Source organism: Coenobita brevimanus, chromosome 12 (assembly GCF_032717465.1).
Source record: "Coenobita brevimanus isolate Jiangsu-jjx chromosome 12, ASM3271746v2, whole genome shotgun sequence".
Lineage (NCBI taxonomy): Eukaryota > Metazoa > Arthropoda > Malacostraca > Decapoda > Coenobitidae > Coenobita > Coenobita brevimanus.
In genome coordinates, this window is record NC_136965.1 from 5,122,994 (window position 1) to 5,142,500 (window position 19,507).

General features: G+C 38.5%; 1 protein-coding gene across 1 annotated transcript; it reads right to left on the reverse strand.

Moving 5' to 3' along the window:
* Positions 1–1,524: 1,524 nt before the first annotated feature.
* On the reverse strand, positions 1,525–13,783 carry LOC145413794 (transmembrane protein 65). The gene is made up of 6 exons (XM_080283452.1): positions 13,570–13,783; positions 6,950–7,078; positions 4,904–4,951; positions 3,588–3,655; positions 2,069–2,272; positions 1,525–1,683 (listed from the first exon to the last, which is right to left on the reverse strand). The coding sequence occupies exons 1-6, from the start codon at positions 13,781–13,783 to the stop codon at positions 1,525–1,527; spliced, it is 822 nt and encodes a 273-aa protein (XP_080139578.1).
* Between the last annotated feature and the right edge of the window lie 5,724 nt (positions 13,784–19,507).

Sequence of the window (19,507 nt, forward strand, 5' to 3'; positions counted from 1 at the left end):
AAATAATATGGGGCTCACAGAATTACAAATCGTACTTGATAAATAACTTTACTGAACAGGGTGTCCTTAATTAAAGTTCCTTCATCATTAGGTTAATGATAAAATGACATATTTTACTTACTTAACATTGCTCACAATTAATTTTATATTAAAAGTTTTCAAGTCAGATTTTTTTATGACACACAAAGCATAAGCATGTCTCACATAGTTATTTCTTTTTAAGCAGTATTTCACCCTCACATATCCTATGTCACATTTACCCTAACCTAAAAAAAAAAATCTCTAGCCCTTTTCAACTTGGTTGCTGGACAAGTGTTGTCAAACTGGAGGGCCAAATTAACTTGTGACCTATGTTACTCATTCCTCCCTCATAACTACATCAATTCTCACTAAAATTCAAGTACTGTACTGTACTCAAGTTGTGGCTGTGGCCCAATCACATTAGATGAACACAAATTAACTATAGACTTTAAGTAAGGACTCCCTGTAGTAAGAAAAAGTAAAACTGGGGTGAGCAGCTGTCTATTGTTAAAAATAACGACAACTACAAACAGTAGTTCTCATCAATAAAATCTCATGCGTTAGTAGAGCACCACACAATGAACTAAAAACACCATTCACACTAACATGTTGTTGTTGTTGTTACTACTTAACCCTGATCTGTCTGGCTGAGCAGACCCATCAGCCACAGGTGTGCAATTGCTTCTGCAGGGCCATCCTACAGGTACAGTACAATACTACTGCTAAAAAAAGTATCCTTGTTTACATGAATGCAGGACTCCATGATATGCGATTTGAACAGTGTCGATATTCCATATTTCGTCATCAGTTGTTTCAAAATGACTTGTGTCACTTTATCAAGGAAGCTTTTTTAGGTGATAGTATATACACTATACTAGGAACAAGCACCCCCTTGTGGTTGTCAGTGCTTCACCAGGTTTGGGCAAAGGTCCTTCCACAAGGTGAGGTGCAGGGAAATGTGAGAAGGTTTGGCTACTGGGAAGACACTGCAGCTGCTTTGCTCTACCCAGGGTGCACAGCACCACCACATGTGGAGTCCTTATTAGTGTCACACCAGCATGTATTATTAGACAGGGTGTGTGACTTAGTAAATAGTGATGGGTCTGTGTGTTTGTGTGTGTGAATGTTCCAAACACAATTAATATATTACAATTTGCATACAAATGTCTTTATGTGTTTGGGGTGTAATATTCCTACATGTTTGGGAGCACTGTAGTGGCCCACAGTTTCTAACAAACCACCTACAACCAGCCTTTGTTTCGTGCTATACAGTGTTTGAAACTTTGCTAATTTACACAATGAACAGTTTATGACAACACTGTTATTTGTGCAGTGTAGAAAAGCATCAAACCACCCCTAAGTCTTGGTGTGAACCCTGTCTATGACTTCCTTTCAGCCAAGGATTGAGGTACCGGTACAGGGTGAGGAGACTCTATGGTTCATGAATGTACTTGTCAAAGAGTTTCCCGATGTAGCTTGGTTGTCACTGGAAGGAACATAATTTTAACTACATGAACCTGAGCTGGGTGTGGCCGAGTCCACCTGGGTTTTATTAATCACATCAGGGTCTGCCTGGGTCTTCTTGTCTTCACCATGGTTTGGAAGGAAAAGAAGAGGAAACATACCAATCAGGCAACCTATCACCACTCCTAGACCACGACCCTGTAACAGGATACAAAACTAATTAGATGATAATATCAATCACAGGTTCTATCAAGAGCAAAAGTTTGACAACAATTTCTGCATTCCATTATAAGTGATCTGAGTTTCTTATAGCCGAAATAGGTGCCAATGTGGAGAAATAATATACTGATATGACACTGGTAAATACTGCAATACAATCATCATCCGATACAGGTCAGTAAGAAAACTGCTCAAGACCCAATGAACCCTTAAAGCAGTGTACTATAATTAAAATTATACTGTACTTGTCTAAATAAGTTATTTTAACTGGGATACTGTGACACTGAGTTGGCTTGGGCATCATGGCACCCAGTCCTCCACCATCAGCTTGGAAGTATATCAGATCACAAGAGCAACCACTCACCATATTGGCAGACCACCGAGCTCCAAACATATCCAGTTGCGCTTGACTTAGCTCAGGGGCACGAATTCCAATCTTGCCAGCAATATTTTCCACATACCATGCAGATCCTATGCCTGCCAAGTCACTAACGGTGTTGCCTAGAGCTGCAGCTGCCATGGTGCTGATGCCCAGCCCAGTGCCTATGGTCACATCTATGTAGTCACCCTGTGGGCCAGATGAAACAACCACTTTTCAATAGAATGGGGATCACAGGGTAGTGCAGACATCAAGGATATGCACTCTTACTGGCAACAAGGGTTTATTACTGCAATCAATGAGGGGTGTAATATTACAATTACTGTCCTGGTACATGAAGATATGTGGGAGCTGCAAGACTTGATGAGAAGAAATGTGTATAACAAGCAAAATTTCAAAGCAAATGTAGATGTAACTACGATCATGGTTTCTGTGAGGAATGAGGCCACAGTGCACAGTGATGTTGAATGGTGAGGAAACTGAGAACATACGTGGCTCCAAATACTGTACCTAAGTGATGTGCTGCATATGGGACTGAAGTTCAGTGGCTGAAGTGTGAGAAAGGGTATAGCAGAGAAGGAATGTTTTAAGTACAAAGAGGTCAGTGAAAAAGGAAATAATGAAGCCACTGCAGGACATTATTGTGATCCTTACTCTAACCTATGGAGGTGAGGCAATTTGTTCATGACCACCCACTTTAGGATTAAAGCATCTGGCTATAGACAGAGAGAGCTTGTTATAGTCATCTGATTTTTAAAAACTTAGAGACTTCTCAAAGTAAAGAAGTTTGATGCAGTCTCTACTAAACCCTCTTCTACAGGATGTCTAGCCTAAGTTTAATATAATCATCTGACATTAGCATGGGTAAAATAAACTCTCCCATTCCAAGGATGTCTATCTATCTATCTATTGCCAGACGCCTCAATCCCGTTTGGGGTGGCCACAAACAAATCGCCTCCAAGTCGCCCTGTCCCCCGCCATTTCACTGCCCTGCTCCCAACTCACACCCCCCTCTCTCATATACCTCTCCACCCCATCCCTCCATCTCATCCTCGGCCTCCCCCTCCCTCTTCCCCCCTCCACCTCGCTCACATACACTCTCTTCGTCAGTCTTTCACCCTCCATCCTCTCCACATGGCCAAACCACCTCAGTGTGTTCCTCATAACGCTTCCTATCACATCCACATCCACACCACAACGCTCCTTTATATCCTCATTCGTCAGCCGGTCTCTCCACGTGACTCCACAGGCTCACGTACTTTTCCTATAATTTTTGGAACCACCAGTATCATATTATTTCATTCAACTTAGGGGAGACACACTACACTGAAGACATTAATGATGACTATATTTAATCCCTCCAGTCTATTCTAAAGTGAAAAAAAACATTTGGAGACATCTAGAACAAAACTGTAAATACATCATAGGACTGAAGAAGTTAAAACATCACTCAAAAGTTTTAAAAAATATCACACAAGACATCCTTACCCACAAGTATACTTACAGCTACAATCATGATCAAGTTGTCCAGGAAGCCAAACCCGATGAAGGGGAGGGCATTGTGAATTGCCACTGAGGGAAAGAGGTGTAATTAATTTTCATGTACAAACTAACATTTTATCACTATCATCATCATCCCAACCTCTTTTTCCCGACCAAGGAGAGGGCAAATTTAACTACAGTCCTCTACCTAATTCTTTTAGTATAAGGAAAGTATTTTTATTAAACACCAAATAATTTCACATAAATTAGGCAAGAGCTACTGAAGTGATGGGGTTAGAACTACAGGCAACTTTAACCAATTCAATACAAACAATTCCTTTACTTTGTTCTGGCTGTCAATAAGACTTCTTTTTTGAAGGCTCCTATGACCTCTCAATCTGAAGGGACTAGTGCAGTCTTATGTAAGCAATCCTAACATCACCTACCACATTGTACTGTACACTCTGACTCACTATGTTTAACTGAACCCACTCTCAACAAATCAAGGTACTGTAATTCACTAACAGAACTTGACCCCTTCACCCACAGGAAGACTTCATCCAGTCTTAGAGGGCACTCCAGTGGTGAAGGTGTTCATGAAGGGTATTTAATCCTTCAAGCTGAAAAGTCTCTCTTGAACTGAATAAAAGTGTCTTAAATTACAAAGAAAAAATAAAAAGACATCATACTGAAATGGTTAACTTTAATAATCTCTGTACCACAAAGCACGGTGCAAGATCTGTAAGTGTTCAGATTTCATCTATAAAATCATAACTCTCATTATCAACCTGATCCTTATTTTCAGTTAAGATTTTCTGAGATATGATCCAGGATCAGAAACATATTAGAAGAAAAATAAGAAACCAGAGACTGTCAAACATCATGCCTACTGCAATTTTGTTGCACTAATCTTTATGGATGTCCTTTTTATACACCTATAAAGTAATCATTCCATCAAGTTTTAAAAAGGGGTGTCAAACTTAAAAAATGAAACAGGCTTTGCATTTCACCCACCTTAACTATGGAGATTTTCACCCTTTTCTAGCTTATTTCTCATAGTTCAATAGCAGAATTATGTCAATACTACAGCTCTACATCCTTTTTATAGCACTTCTTTGTGACTAGTGATATGTCCTTGTGGTAATCTCTTGCCATATACTGTATCAGCATTCAATTTGGAGTGACAGAAATTTTAGGCTAAGATAAGGTGCACAGTGTATGGCATCATATTCCAGTGTTAACTTCTCTTTCCAACTCAGCATTCATGATCAAGATATGGCAATTTTAGGCCAAGTTAAAGAAGAGAGAATATAGTAAAACAACATGCAGAGTACTTACGCTGTCTCAGTTCTGACATTGTTGGAGGCTTGGGTTTGTTTAGCTCAGCTGTCAAGGAAAGGTGTAACAATATCAGTACCAATATTAACTGATGAATGATAACAAGTTACGTAAAAAGCTATGCAACACTGCAGATAATTAAGCGACAGAGGAATTTATTGTTTTCAGGAACTATAACTGAATTTCTCCAGTCGTCTGATAGTATCCTGGCATCCCATGCCAGTTTAGCAGCCTGCATTAGCTCTACTGCCTTGTAACCCCCAAATCTCTCTCTCTCTTGCTCTCTCTCTTTTATATACTGTATATATATATATACTGTATACATATATATATATATATATATATATATATATATATATATATATATACAGTATATACAGATAGATAGATAGATAGATAGATAGACAGATAGATTTTTTTTTTTTTTTTGCTACTACCGGAGAGCAATTATGGTCTCTCCATCTCTCAATACATTATTCTCATCCTTTTGCACACTACCACAATGCTCCAAAATTTACTCACTCCAGCCTCTTTACATTGAATCCTTTGATTTCCTTCACTGCCTCATAATATTTCTTATTATTATTACATTACTGATTACTAATCATCCATTCTCTTCCTGGCTTCTTTTATGATCTGTTTTACTTTGTTTCATGCTTCTACGTTTACTGTCTTCTCTTTCTCTCACATCTTATTTTTTATTTTTATTTATTTATTTATTTTTTAAGCATCTTCTTCCATGTCTCCTTTGCACTTTAAAGTACACACCTGTATAACAATTAAACCATGCATTTCCAATTATCTTACCACTTTTCCTTGTTTTCTTACCATATAATGCTTCAGCTGCTTCTATTAAGCCCTTCTTCACACCATACTCTTCTCTTCATTTACTTCCACACTCAGAGTCTCTTCTACATCTCAGCCTTAGCCTAAAACTCTCAGCTATTTCAATTTTCTCCAGGCTCTTTAACCTTACCCCTTTTCAGTGGCAGTTTTATCCTTTCATGTCTTACCACACTTCCAGTTTTGTATACTGTGCTGTATTTCTAATCTTTACTGATACTGCAAATTGATCTGAACCTGTCAATAACTCTTTCATTGATTCTACATCCATAATTGTTCTGGGACTTTCATCTACCACTGCATAATCTATCAGTGCCTTCTGAACATTCATCTTCCCTACTCTTCCAAATACTTCAAAGAATTATCTTGCAGTCATTACTGGCATTTACTGCACACATTCTTCTTTAAAAGCTGTAAAACTTTCCACTTCCTGTCCAGTAATATAAAGATTCCAGAAAAAAGGCACTGGATCTTATTAAGAAGAATGTTAATCCAATTTGAGGAACCGTAATATTGGCATCAAAAGCCTTGTTGCATATCCCGTTGCTTTCTCCATGAACTTGGAAAATCTATCAGGTGAGGCCAAAGCAACTGACACTTATGACATTGATCTGCAGCCAAATTCTCATCAAGTCATTTGCTGTGAACTCATGAGACTGATATCTAAAGTCCATGGAGAATAGAGAAGCTGAGGTGATTGGAGTTCTGATGTTGACAGTACAGCCTGGTTCATAAGTTTCCTAAATAAGCCACCAGATATACTAAAATTTCAGGCATATTGATCATTTTTCTCCCAGATGCATCATATAAAAGAGGGTCATCTAGGGGCTGAAAAACATGCTAAACCTTTCTCAGCTCTGGAATTTTAGCCATGACAGGGCAGCAACAAGCATAAATAGTGGAATATTGGGAATACACATGTCCCTAGCTGAACAGTTGGAGACAAGAGTCCACCTAATATTTCACCTCTTCCATTTCTCATTACTATTTACTGCATAATATTCCTAAGAGAGGCTTATTATGTTTCTCTGTCCACAGAAGATGCTTCCTTATATCACACTTCAGGAAAAAAAAAAATGAGACATGTACTAAGTAAGATTAAGACACAGAATGAAAGTTACAGATATAATCTTAGTGAGCAGAAGTGATGGAATATTTGACAAACTTGCATTCTCAGCTGGGTGTAGATGATGCAGCACCTACCTGCCTTTTGCTGCAGCCAGTCAACAGGAATCTCACAATACGTGCCAGTGGGGTCGGACTCAAACTTATTAGAGTGTAAGGATGCTGGGCGGCCAAACTTTGATCGCCACCGCCATGACGCCAGTTTATCTGTAAATGGTCACAACTAAGTATTTCACAACAAACCAGAATACTGTACATTTAAAGAGTGAAGATAAAGCTTATGGTAGGTCAGGCTTAAGAGATACGTCTTATTGTGAGGGGAATTAAAACCTATTTCCATTTTCCCAATGATTTTTTTAACCTAATGATGCATCTGTTTTATTCTATGTATGCTACATCCAAATTATTTTATTTAGCTTTGAAAGACTTGCCACACTGAAAAAGTTAGACAGAACATTCATGAAGCTCTTCATTAACAGCAGTCTGTTATAAGTTGAATATCATTTGGTGGTTGTAAGAATTAAAGTTAAAAAAAAAATATATATGGACTAGCCGAGTTAATCATGATGCTATTTTCACTGCCATTAATCATCACTATAAGTCCTCTTTTTTATGCATTTTATAGAAAAAAATAGAAAAATGCTTTTTAGAGCTCGACTACTACCTACTGAATACAGCTGACTACCCAGCTTCCTGTTCTTCATAAAACCACACGTATGGAAATAGTTACAGTTCGTTTTGGAACATCCATAACTTACTGTGAAGACTGTCAGTACTTTATTTCCGCTACTGTCATATGGTTTCATCCCAATGAGTTGAAATTAAACAGAGAGAGAAAAGACCTTGTGATTTTCTCAGACTATCTTATTTCTCCCACAAGTCATTGGCTCCTGTCTTCATGAAAAGAACATAACCCAAGCCACATATAGTGTTGGATGCAATTCTAAACTGTGCATTCCTCTCTTAAGGAGCTGAGATGCTGCACCTATTTAGCGAAGTTTGTTGGAGCATGAAGTACTTTGTGACCACAAGTTGGCTGGATGTTTCCTTACACTGCACAAGTTTTCAGTCAACAATAATTTTTTGTAAAGCAGTTTAGATCTTAAACATCTATGGTAATACAAGTATCAGTTATAATTTAGAGAACTTTCAATTTGAAATTTAAAAAAAAAAAAAAAAAAAAAAAAAAAAGGAAAAAAAAGGACTGTATAAATGACACTAATGTTTACATGATTAGACATCACCTAATCAGGGCCACCAAAGAGGAAAGCAAGGCAAGCAGCTTCCTTAAGCCCTGACTGCATGATGACATTTATGGACAATTCATTTTAAGTCAGAGAATACATGCAATTTCTGATAAACTTGGTCACCTAGGTCATTCTTACTCCAGTCTCTACAGTATGGGGAAAAAAAAAAAATGAAAACCACCATACGAACAAACACAAAACAATGGTCACCCAACAAACGCATGTACTGGTAACAACAACACTGAGATTATCATATTAAATATTGTTAAAAATAGACGTCCATGGAACTGTAGTGATGTGGTTTTGACTGCACTACTGTGGAGCATATGGCCTGGTCAAGCACAACAAAGCAGACTAGATTTCAATGAACAACAATCATTTTAATACCTTATTCCTTGGCTACTACAAATCCCTCAATACGAAATGGCCATGACAGCACTTCCACAATACTTCATCCTAACATGCTTCACTCACTCTGTTATCAAACTTCCATTTCACTTTCCCTCTCCAACACTTGTTTACTGTCATACATTTTTCTTGCATGCCACATATGGTCTTCAGCTTTCAAAATTATCTTTAATCTCGCTTTCATTGACTTTCTTTGGTACTCTTGTCAATGTGTACTCACTGAATATGCCCATGCCATCTCTTCGTACAGCATTTCTGTTTATCCATACTGGTGCAGCGATGCCATATTTTATGTTTCTTTTTTCCATTCCAAAGCTTTGTAAACTGAACCTGTTAAACAACATTCAAACCATAATACCTAGCAATGTGCTAAACCTGTTTAGTATTTTTACAAGTAAAAATCACTATTAAAATATGATAATAAAATTACTGTAATGAGAAATACACTTTGTGTAACTAAATATAACACTGTACTCACTATATTCATACAGTTATTGAGAAATACACTTTTTGTACTGGTAGCAGTACAGTAAAGCCAGTAGAGTAACCCTGGTCTGACTGAACTAGCAGACCCATCAACCACAGGCATTCAGTTGTCCCTGCAGGGTCATCCCATGCAGCAAACTGATATTCCCTTATGGCTGACAGTACCTTGTCACAGTGAGGTGTAGAGAAGAGTATGGAGATTTGGTTCTTGTAGGGATGCTACATTTGAGTCTCTCCACTCAGTTAACAGGAGTACAACAGTAGGTTCCATATCAACCAGTTGTTTTGGTTATATGGTTACCACCTGGCATTGTACATGGTTTCCTGGGTTACAGGAAACACTAGGCTTGTCATTCAGTTAAAAGCCACCAAAGCAAGTAGTTGGGAGTACTACATCAAGAGAGTGAATAATGGTTGCCACCATTTACCACTGTGTGTAATAAAGTATGTTAGGCTACTGAACAACCATACCACCTCTTACATGATTTTTGGGAATTTGAGCGAGACAAACTGAACTCCTATGAAGCAATTAAATTTAAGACCAAACCCCTCCAGTACCAGACTGTCATACCCCCCCCTCTAAACCCACCCTCCACCCAACTGTTTCACACAAAACTTATATCAATGGATCAACACATTAACTGCATTCTAAGCAAGCTGCTGTTGCTGTGCCCCAAAGGTTTGACTAATCATGAAGACTACAAGCTGAAGTTATCTTTCTGCAGTCCACCACCCCATTTCAGGGGGACAGGGAGAGACGTGACAAATGTTTTACAACTAGGAATTTCTTGCCTGACTATTATGGTGCCACCTTGTGAAGGTATTTCTCTACAGCATCTTGAAACATGCTAAAAGCAATATTTATTACAAGGAAAAAAGATACAGAATATTGATCCTATAAGGTACTGTCCCTACATAATAATAAACATGCAATACATTTAGATAAGTCAACTTTATACCAATAGTCTCAGAACATTTTAACTGTTCTAAGCATGCTAAAAACGGTGATGAAGAACAAGGGAATGACAACAGCAGTAAAGAAAGATAAAAAAAAGTCAACAAATAATGCTGACCCTGTAAGGAAACCTTAGGATTAGGACACATAGCTACAGTACAGTACATTGAGACACAACAGTCTTAGCTACTTACTACTGTACCTGTGCTGTATGAGCTGTAAAAGGATAGATGATTAGTAAGAAATACACAAAACTACTGAGTTAAACAAAAGAAATAAGGGTTTTTGAAGCTGCATCTTGTGTGATTTTCCCAACTTTACATATTTTCCCTGATTTCAGTTATGTAATGCCTGATCATATTTACAGATAAAAACAAGCAACAAGTGAGTAGGGCCCTGACACTTGTAAGTGGAGGTTGCATTAAAGAGGAGGCTCTGGTATATGGTCAATCTGCTTTTTTGTGGCTTTACTTTTTGGAAAATGCTAAAATGGCTGACTGTGGGGAAAAAAAAAAAAAAATCACAAGACTGTATATACTACTTCATCCCAGGATCTGACATGAAAAACAGTCCAAATTTGATTATACTCATACAGTAGTGAATAAACACTAATGTAGGTGCTGAGATACAGTAGCTATTTTCCATAGGTTGATGGAATACTGGGATGACAGGTTCAGAACCAAAGAATGCCAAGTTGATCCAAAACTACCATGGTCAGGACCAAACAATATGGGTAGGTTATGTTCCGTTACGTTTGGTTAGTATTGCAGCTACATATAAAATAGAGTAACCCTTTTAAAATGTTACAAGATTAGGCCCAAAGCATGCTAAATAAGGGCCAACAGATGTCAACATTAGGGCTAAAGGATGCCAAGTTTGGATCTGACTAATCCAACTATTTGGCCCAAGGCATGCAAAAGTTTGGCCTAATAGATGTCAAAGTTATAGGTTAAGGATGCTAAGGTTAGGATCAGTGAATGCGGGGTAAGGCCAAATAATGCCAAGGTTAGGGCAGAAGAATGTGGTGTCTACGTTTAAGCTAGATCCTCTTAAGTTTGGTCTGTCACATCCATAACTAAGCTTCAGTTTAGTCAACTGTATACCACTTGCTTCAGATTTCCTATTTTTCTATTTTTTTACCGTACTTCTGTTACTCAAATGATTAGCTCAGAAATTCACCTTTCTCTTTTCTTTATTTCATCATTATTACCTTGATCTTTTTCCTCATGTAAGGGTAGGAAGATGCAGGACCCAGAAACAGAGAAAGAAAGAACAATAGTGGGTGATCTATAAACAGTAGCTATGTCCACTGAAATGGGTACCGGTACCGTAAACATTTAATCACATATCAAGCTCTCAGAATCTTGGCTCCCCTTCACAAGACCAATCTATGTACAATTTAGTACGGTATTTTTCTTTATAGATGCACTTCACATACATCTACTTGACTGCTAGTCAGTCCATAAACAACGAGTTCCTCAAACATTCGTCCATAACTCACTTCCTCACACAATCATATATGGCACTATATCTATCTACTACCTTACAAGGCCTTCTCCCTCCTTCAAATTCAGTCACTTATACATTTACATAAGTGTTTAAAAATTAGAACTCCTGCAGTTGCCATTCTCATATGTACTTTACTTCTGCTGTACCGGTACTTCCCTTCCACACCTTCCTGCTGCTCATACCAACTAACATTCATCGCAGCTTGCCCTCCTGACAGACATAAAATGTCTGCCAAGGTTTGAGTTGAAGGATAATTAGGTCAGGACAGACTATTACCCAGGTTAAGAAAGAAATAAACAGTGGTGTGAATATGAAAGGGATATATAGTAGAAAAGGGATTATAGCTAATTAAGTAACCAGGTACTGTATTTCCCCCCAAAATGGCTACCACTTCTGCAAGAATCATCAACAGTTAGTAAAAAAAAATATATATATAGTTTTTTATAGCTATTAAATGTGACTGCTGGTCTTTTCCATATAGTTACCCAAAAATAATATGAAGACCAACTGAAATTCAACATCATACCTTATTAACATTCATATTTCCTAGTCCAAAAGGTTAATAAGAAACCTTTAACTGAAAATGGTTTAAAGAAAGGACTGCTAAAATAGGTCATTAATAGAAAAATATGGGTACTACTTTACTTTTATACAAACATGGAATCTTGGGAATTTAGGATATGCAATAAATTAAATAATTCTTAGAAGCTTCATATTATACTTTTGGTGTATGTGAATAATATTCCACAACTGCGGCATGGCACAGTCATTGTTGGTGACTTTCAAATACAGTAGTTCCCAGTTGGTTCGGACCAAAGAATGGCTACAGTAAGACTAGATTAAATTAGACTGGTAGGTAAGGTTATGCTGAAACTACATATATCCAATATTTTTTTTATGTACCATATTACAAATAACTCTGACTGAAATTTCTCACCATTATGGGGAGTTAAGATTCTAAGAGAGAAGATATTGCAAAAATTATTTCTAATAGATATGAGGGTCAAAAAAATTCAAAACACATTACAAAAACACTGGAAGAATACAAAGGGAGCCAGATATTCTCTGGTTGCACAAAAATACACATTTATCAAAAATACAGTATATTGCATATATGGTAGCATTTCCCCCTAGGAATAACTGATACCTGGATAGCCTACCTACTCAAGTTGTGAATGCTCCTAGTGTACAGGCTTTCAAAAACTGCCTAGACCAATATTGGAAAAACCAGGATTTTTAATCTGATTATGATGCCAGTCTCAACACCCAACTAGTGAGCACTGAAGATGATAATAAAGATATGGACATACAGTAGAGGCATAACTGGCCTGTGTCCAGAGCATACATAGGGTTACACAAGATAAAGTATAGGTCAGGGAGTCTTCCTCTCTTACTTTTACACCAGACTCTCTTAAAAGATTAAAACTGTTATTTTTCCTAAAGTTTTAATGTGAAGCACCAATTCTGACAACTACTTCTGCCAGCAATACTGTTATTAATCTAACCCAGTTTAGCATCTTTACAAATACAGTACCGGTATCCATCTTTCCTGTACCGGTAACTTTTTATTAATCTTTTCTCCAGTTCAGGTGGCTGTACATTGAGTGACAAGCCCAATGGTTTCCTGTAAAGCAGGAAACCATTTACAATGCTGGGTGGTAACCATATAACCAACCCATGTGTCTTCCCTATGAGTCAACAAGCGGGCTAACAGAGGGTTAGTGTCCCTCTCCATAAAAGAACTCAAACACAAACGGCTATCCCTTATGGAATTATGACATCTGTATATAGACAAGTAAACAAATATTAGGTATGGAGGCCTCTGAGAAATGCAATTTCCAATGCAAACAAATAGGAATATTCTATGAAAATTTCAGCTAATCTGCAATAGATGTTCATAAAAAGAAAAAAAGCTTGGACTAACAGGCATTATGATGTAACTTAGGCCTTTTGGTTTACCCTGGTATGTTTGAAAAAAAAAAAAAAGTCAATTCAATCTCTTTGCGTCAATCTCCATTACCCTAACCTTAGAATACGACCTAACTAGTAAAATGACAGCAAGCTTCCTCAGTAACATCCAAGCAGTACTCTACCTTCTGCCCTTTGTTTAACATCGTGGGCATGTGAAAGCTGTATGTGTTCGTGGAGCGTGACCTTTTGCTCCGGAGTGAGTGAGGCCACCAGCTGCTTTAAGTCTTCGTCTGTCAGGAATGTTGAGTTGTCTGACAAAGCTCTGACATTAGTTGCTGACACTTTGCCTGACGTTCTACTACCGTCAGGGTCCACGTCGTTTTCACGCTTCCCCATCCTGCTTCCTTCTTCCTCGTACCTCCGTGCTGAGGTTCTTATTTTTCGTGTTTGAATGATATAAAAGCTGCCATTTGCGGCCAGTTTGTGACGCAGGCAAGTCCATGAAAGCTGATAATAGGCAGGCCGGCGCCATCCCGTCAACATTGTAAACAAAACAGCAGCCGACGCGCCGCGGGTCAGACCGTCTCGCCTCTGGGACTGTCAAAACTTGAAAGTCGTCCACACTCCACATATATATTTTTTTTTACTTGGCAAATGTGACGTCACAGGCAGCGCGCGACTACAGTGGAAAGTAATCCCTGTCGTCTGCACTTTTTTTCCCATGATAAATAATATACGCTGTTCTAGTTATATTTCACATTATAAAATCTCCATCCTTATAGGAACAGGTAAGTTCGGAAACACAAAATGTAAATATTTTTCGTATATTATAAATAGCAATTTGGGGGAGCGCTCACCATCCACTTATTCGATGTAGCGCTGCTTTGGGTGTCTGCCCTTTCCTCTCTTCCTTTCTTCCTCTTCGTCTTTCCGTCATTCCTTCCTCTTTCCTTCTGCCTACGGGTGACTTTACATTCCGTCTTCTGTCTTTCCTTCATTCTTTCCTCTTCCTTCTGCCTATGGGTGACTCTGAGTGACGAGTCAGATTGTTTCCTGTACACCAGGAAACCATTTACAACGCTGAATGGTAACCATATAACCAGATTATGGCGCCTGGTGCTTGTGTAGGTATCCAAGGAATGGTTGGGGTTTACTGCTCACATAATGCCACTCAGGGATGAGTGAGGCTGGTCATTCTCACCTTAAATGTCAGGACCAACCTTCCTGGCCCTGGACTCCTACGCTTCTCATGGGGAAACATAGGATTGGATGATGGATGGATGGATGGTAAAAATATAATGACCTATACTTGGCACAACACATTAACTAGTTGGTATGTATAGTTAGAAAACCTAGATTGTATCATTCAATTAAATTAAAAACAAAATGAAAGCTACAGTCAGTTTGCCAGCAGTCATAAAAAGTTCCAGCACCAGTTCAGACGAATATCGACAAACGCTAGGTTCACAAAGAACTTGCTCTGCCAGGGGGCATAGCCTCACATGTTCCCTGCTTCTGGTTACGAGTTAAAATAGTCACATATATGTGGTAGGAGTAGTAGTCGTAATCCAAGGTCAATCTGAAACGTGAACCCAGTGGACTGCAGGCTGAAGTTGCATTATTTCGGCAGTCCACCATAACTGTGCATCCGGTCATATCGATGGCTCGGAGTCACCGCATGAAGGCGTCTCTCTCCAACACCATCCATAACCAGAACCAAAATCAAAAGTATTTCTCTTGATCTTGACCACAAAAACCGAAAGCAGTCTTGTACACCCACGAACTGAATGCTCTCCAAATATTATCGTGGATCAATCGCCAGATAAGAGAAGTTTGGAGTACATGTTCCCAATTTTCGGTTGTAAGATGCAGGAAAGTGCTCAAGTTCCCACACTCTTTGGTTATGCAATGAAAATAATGCTACAGTATGACGTCACTGAACCTGGCGAGAACAGTGAGAGAGAGAGAGAGAGAGAGAGAGAGAGAGAGAGAGAGAGAGAGAGAGAGAGACTATAACTTACCCTAGTGGATGGAGGAGGTGGAGTGAGGAAAGAGAGAGAGTGAGATAGAGAGAGAGAGTATCCACCTGCGATAGTCTAATTCATGTGTTGTCCCAGAGTGTATGTAGAGGCTGGACAAGACAGCTGTGCTCACACCTGCATCCACCTAACCTCCTCCAACTGCCTGTCATTTTCCTCTCTCTCTCTCTCTCTCTCTCTCTCTCTCTCTCTCTCTCTCTCTTTCCTTCCTCCATCCACTAGAGTAAATTACAGTCTATCTCTGTCTCTGTCTGTCTGTCTTTCTGTCTGTCTGTCTGTCTCTCTCTCTGTCTGTCTGTCTGTCTGTCTGTCTCTCTCTCTCTCTCTCTCTCTCTCTCTCTCTCTCTCTCTCGCTCTCATTTTTTCATCATCCTTCCCTATTGAACAGTGAGACAATGTTTATCAATGGGACAAAAAAATGTGCAATGCTAAAGAAAGATCACGAGGCAATATGCAATTATGCAAGAAGATCGTAAGAAAATGCAATAAGGAGGTACCAGTGAAAGCCAGACACATCACTTTTTTGCAATTGTTCGCCAGGTACAGTACAGTCGTGCAAGGAAGTGATGTCACAGAGTCAACTGATTTTTAGGGAGCTCTCGACATCACTAACCTTAACTTCGTGGCTCTACAACCATCTCCTTGTCTGTGTAACTAAGAAAAAGAAGCGATGTATCTAGGAAAGAGGTGGAGCTAACAAGGCCAAAATATAACACAGCACGAAGGGATGCTGCAAGAGTATGGGCGCGAGAGGCGATGGTATTATTATTATTATTATTATTAAGTGAGACATTTTTTCTCTCTCCTGCACGAAGCCTTTACCCGACGTGGAGACAGTGAACGCGTCCATGTATCAAGTTGTAGTTTATATCAGCAGTTAACAGTAACGGGATGCAGTGTAAGATGTAGCAAATCCATTCAGGGATCTTTAACATCAGGTTTAAATAGATTCAACCGAATATCCAAAAACAAAGAAGGAAAATACAGCCATTAGTGAAGATACATCCACTCGAGCACCTCAAACATAAACAGACGAAAGAAGTACTCCCCAGTGTAATAAGTGCTAGTAATAATGTACATGTGTAGCCTATTACACCAACAGTAGGATCTTACGTAGCACAATGGACGAACTAAAGAACGTAATTAGTAAGGAGAAAATAGATCTCGCCGTTCTTAGTGATACGTGGATGAATACACAGACTCGCTAATTTTTGGCGGAATATCAGGTCCAGGAGTATAATATTTTTCAGTCTAACCGCTTGGGAAGAAAGGGGGCGGGGTAGCTATGTACGTCAGATTCTTTAAATTGTCACAGTAAAACAAATATTAAAGTCAATCGGAACAGAAAATGTCTGGGTTGAAATTAATCATAAAAAAGAGAAATTAGTCTTAGAAGCCATATACAGACTGCCAAAATTACGCAGAGAAGTTATAGTAAATACCTTTGGGAGGAGATTAAGAAAGCAGAACAGTCCAGCTCAGTAATTATCGTAGGGGACTCCAACATGGCCAGGATAGATTGGCAGAGTCAGAAGAATTTATAGAAGCAGTGCAGAGTAATTTCCTTTATCAGTATATCAAGGAGCGAACTGGAGGTAATAATATACTAAATTTGCTTTTATCTAATAGAGAAAACATTATTTGCGACATAAAAGTTCGCGGACGGATTGGGAAAAGTGACCATGAAAAAAGTGAAGTTCAATTGTAGTTGGAATACCTGATGTACTGAAAACCAATCGAGTGTTCCTTATATTCGTCTAGGGAATTTTGATGGATTAAGAGCTTATTTCAGAACCATATTCCATGGGGAGACTGGTTGCTTTGTGGAGAGCCAGGTCACTGTGGAAGCTCAGGTCATAGGTGTGGGACAGGATATAGGTGGAAGTGTAGCTCAGGTCACGGAAATTAATTCAGGGCAGGTACCACATGGCCGCTCGGTCAGTGAGTAATATGATAATTTAGTAAATACAATAAACAGAGGCCAGGGCAGATATATTCCTTCAGAAGTGTTTAGAACGAATAATTCTGAGCAGAGATGGATGAACAATAAATTAAAACATCTTATAGGCCTAAGAAAAGGAATATATAGGTAAATAAAAAGAGGAGAGGAACACTTACGTAAACGGTACACAATTCTGAGTAGGGAAGTACCGAGGGAAATACGGAAGGCAAAGTCAGGTAATGAAAGTAAGGTTGCTCGAGAATCGAAAAGAACAAAATCCCAATGGTTTTTATTGGATGTACCGTTCAAAAAATAAAGATAGGATAGGACCTCTCAGAACAGAATCAGGTAACATTACCAGTGAAGATAAAGAAAAGTGCTCCATCCTGAATAATTATTTCTTGTCAGTATTTAAGGAAAATCTAGACCTGGTCCCTCAAACCACAGTTATTCACGATGATAATACGAACAATATTCTTAGTAAAATAACCATTAGTAAGGGGGAAGTACTGAACGACACTGATAAGCTAAAGCCTCAAAAATAGCCAGGTCCAGACGATAATACATACAAAAATTGTAAAGGAAACAAAGGAAGAATTACGTCACCCAATTACAACGTTATTTACTCATTCACTGAGTTCAGGAGATGATCTATAAGCGTGGAAGACAGCGAACGTAATGCCCAGCTTTAAAAAGGGTGATAACTCAGCTGAGTCGAATTATCGTCCCATAAGTTTAACTTAAATAGTTGGTAAAATGTTAGAGTCAATTATAGCAAATAAAATTAAGGAGCGCCTAGAAAGATAAAATCTCATAAATGAAATTCAACTCGGATTTATGCAAGGACGATCATGCCACACAAACTTGTGTTCAGTTTTCTCTGAGGTCTATATGAGGTGATAGGTAACGATTAAGTTTACGATATTATGTATCTTTACTTCAGCAAAGCTTTCGACAGAGTTCCATATGAAAGGCTAGTTATGAAGGTTAAAGCACACGGTATTGACGGCGATGTCTTAAAATAGATATAATCCTGGCTGAGGGGACAAAAGCAGTTTTAATAAATGGTATTAAATCGGATTAGGGATTAGTGACTAGCACTGTACCATAGGGGTCAGTACTGGGTCCCTTATTATTTATTATATGAATCATATAGCAGTCTTTGCAAGTTTGCCGATGACGTATCATTAACTCAACAGACGACTGTGTTAACCTTAAAAATGACCTTGACATTGTCCAAATGGTCTTAAAGTTGGCAAATGGAATTTAACACATGTAGTATGGATATCAGTTCTTAGAAGAATGACAAAAATGATACATGATGTTCGGAACCTTTCATATGAAGACTGACTTTAAAGACTAAATCTGCACTCATTAGAAAGGCGTAGAGTAAGGGGAGACTTAATTGAGGTGTTTAAGTGGGTGAAGGGAATAAATAAGGGAGATATTAGCAAGGTACTTTAAGAGAACATACAGGACAGAAGTAAAAGAAATTGTTTCAGACTAAATAAACTCCGTTTTAGTAAGGAAATGGGTCGAAATTGGTGTGTCAGTAGAGCAGTCAACGAATGGAAAAAGCTATCTAGTAATGTAGTTGTTGCCCCTTCCACTGAGTTTCAGTTATAGGCTAAATAAGCATATGGCAAGGAAGGCTTGAATAGAAAAGGTCACCTAATAACCAGTAAAAATTCGGGTGTTTTTCCTTTTCAGGTTACAGGATGATATTTTTTTTTTCTTTTGCACTTTACTATAAAATGTTCACGACAGGCTTTTCTATACTGCTTGCCGTTCCTTTTAACTTTTTCCTGTTGGTCTCGGCTGAAGAGTTTGATGGTCGGGGGAGAGCCTTCTGTACTATCCTTGTCTTATTCTAGTATTTTAGTTACTCTTGTAGGAGCTGCCTAGCATGGTCCAAACGGTCTACTGCAGTAATCCTCTTTTCTTACGTTCATATGTATGTTTTTAACACACGTAGCTACATCCTTAGTTTATTCCACGAGAACATTTATTTACATCAGGAGAAGCTCAGCATGACCATTCAGTCTGTCACGGCTTTTGTTGTTTCTTCTCATTTGTTATTTTGTTTATACCAATGCACAAATATTTCTTTTCCTTCTTTCTTTCTTTTTTTGTAATGAT

Excerpts from the sequence above, each read along its gene's own strand:
- LOC145413794 (XM_080283452.1), bottom strand. The coding sequence starts at position 13,783 with ATGGGGAAGCGTGAAAACGACGTGGACCCTGACGGTAGTAGAACGTCA. Across the intron at positions 4,952-6,949 it reads CTGGCTGCAGCAAAAGGCAG|CTGAGCTAAACAAACCCAAG; the intron begins GTAGGTGCTGCA and ends TTTCCTTGACAG. Across the intron at positions 2,273-3,587 it reads ACTTGATCATGATTGTAGCT|GGTGACTACATAGATGTGAC; the intron begins GTAAGTATACTT and ends TCTGGCCCACAG.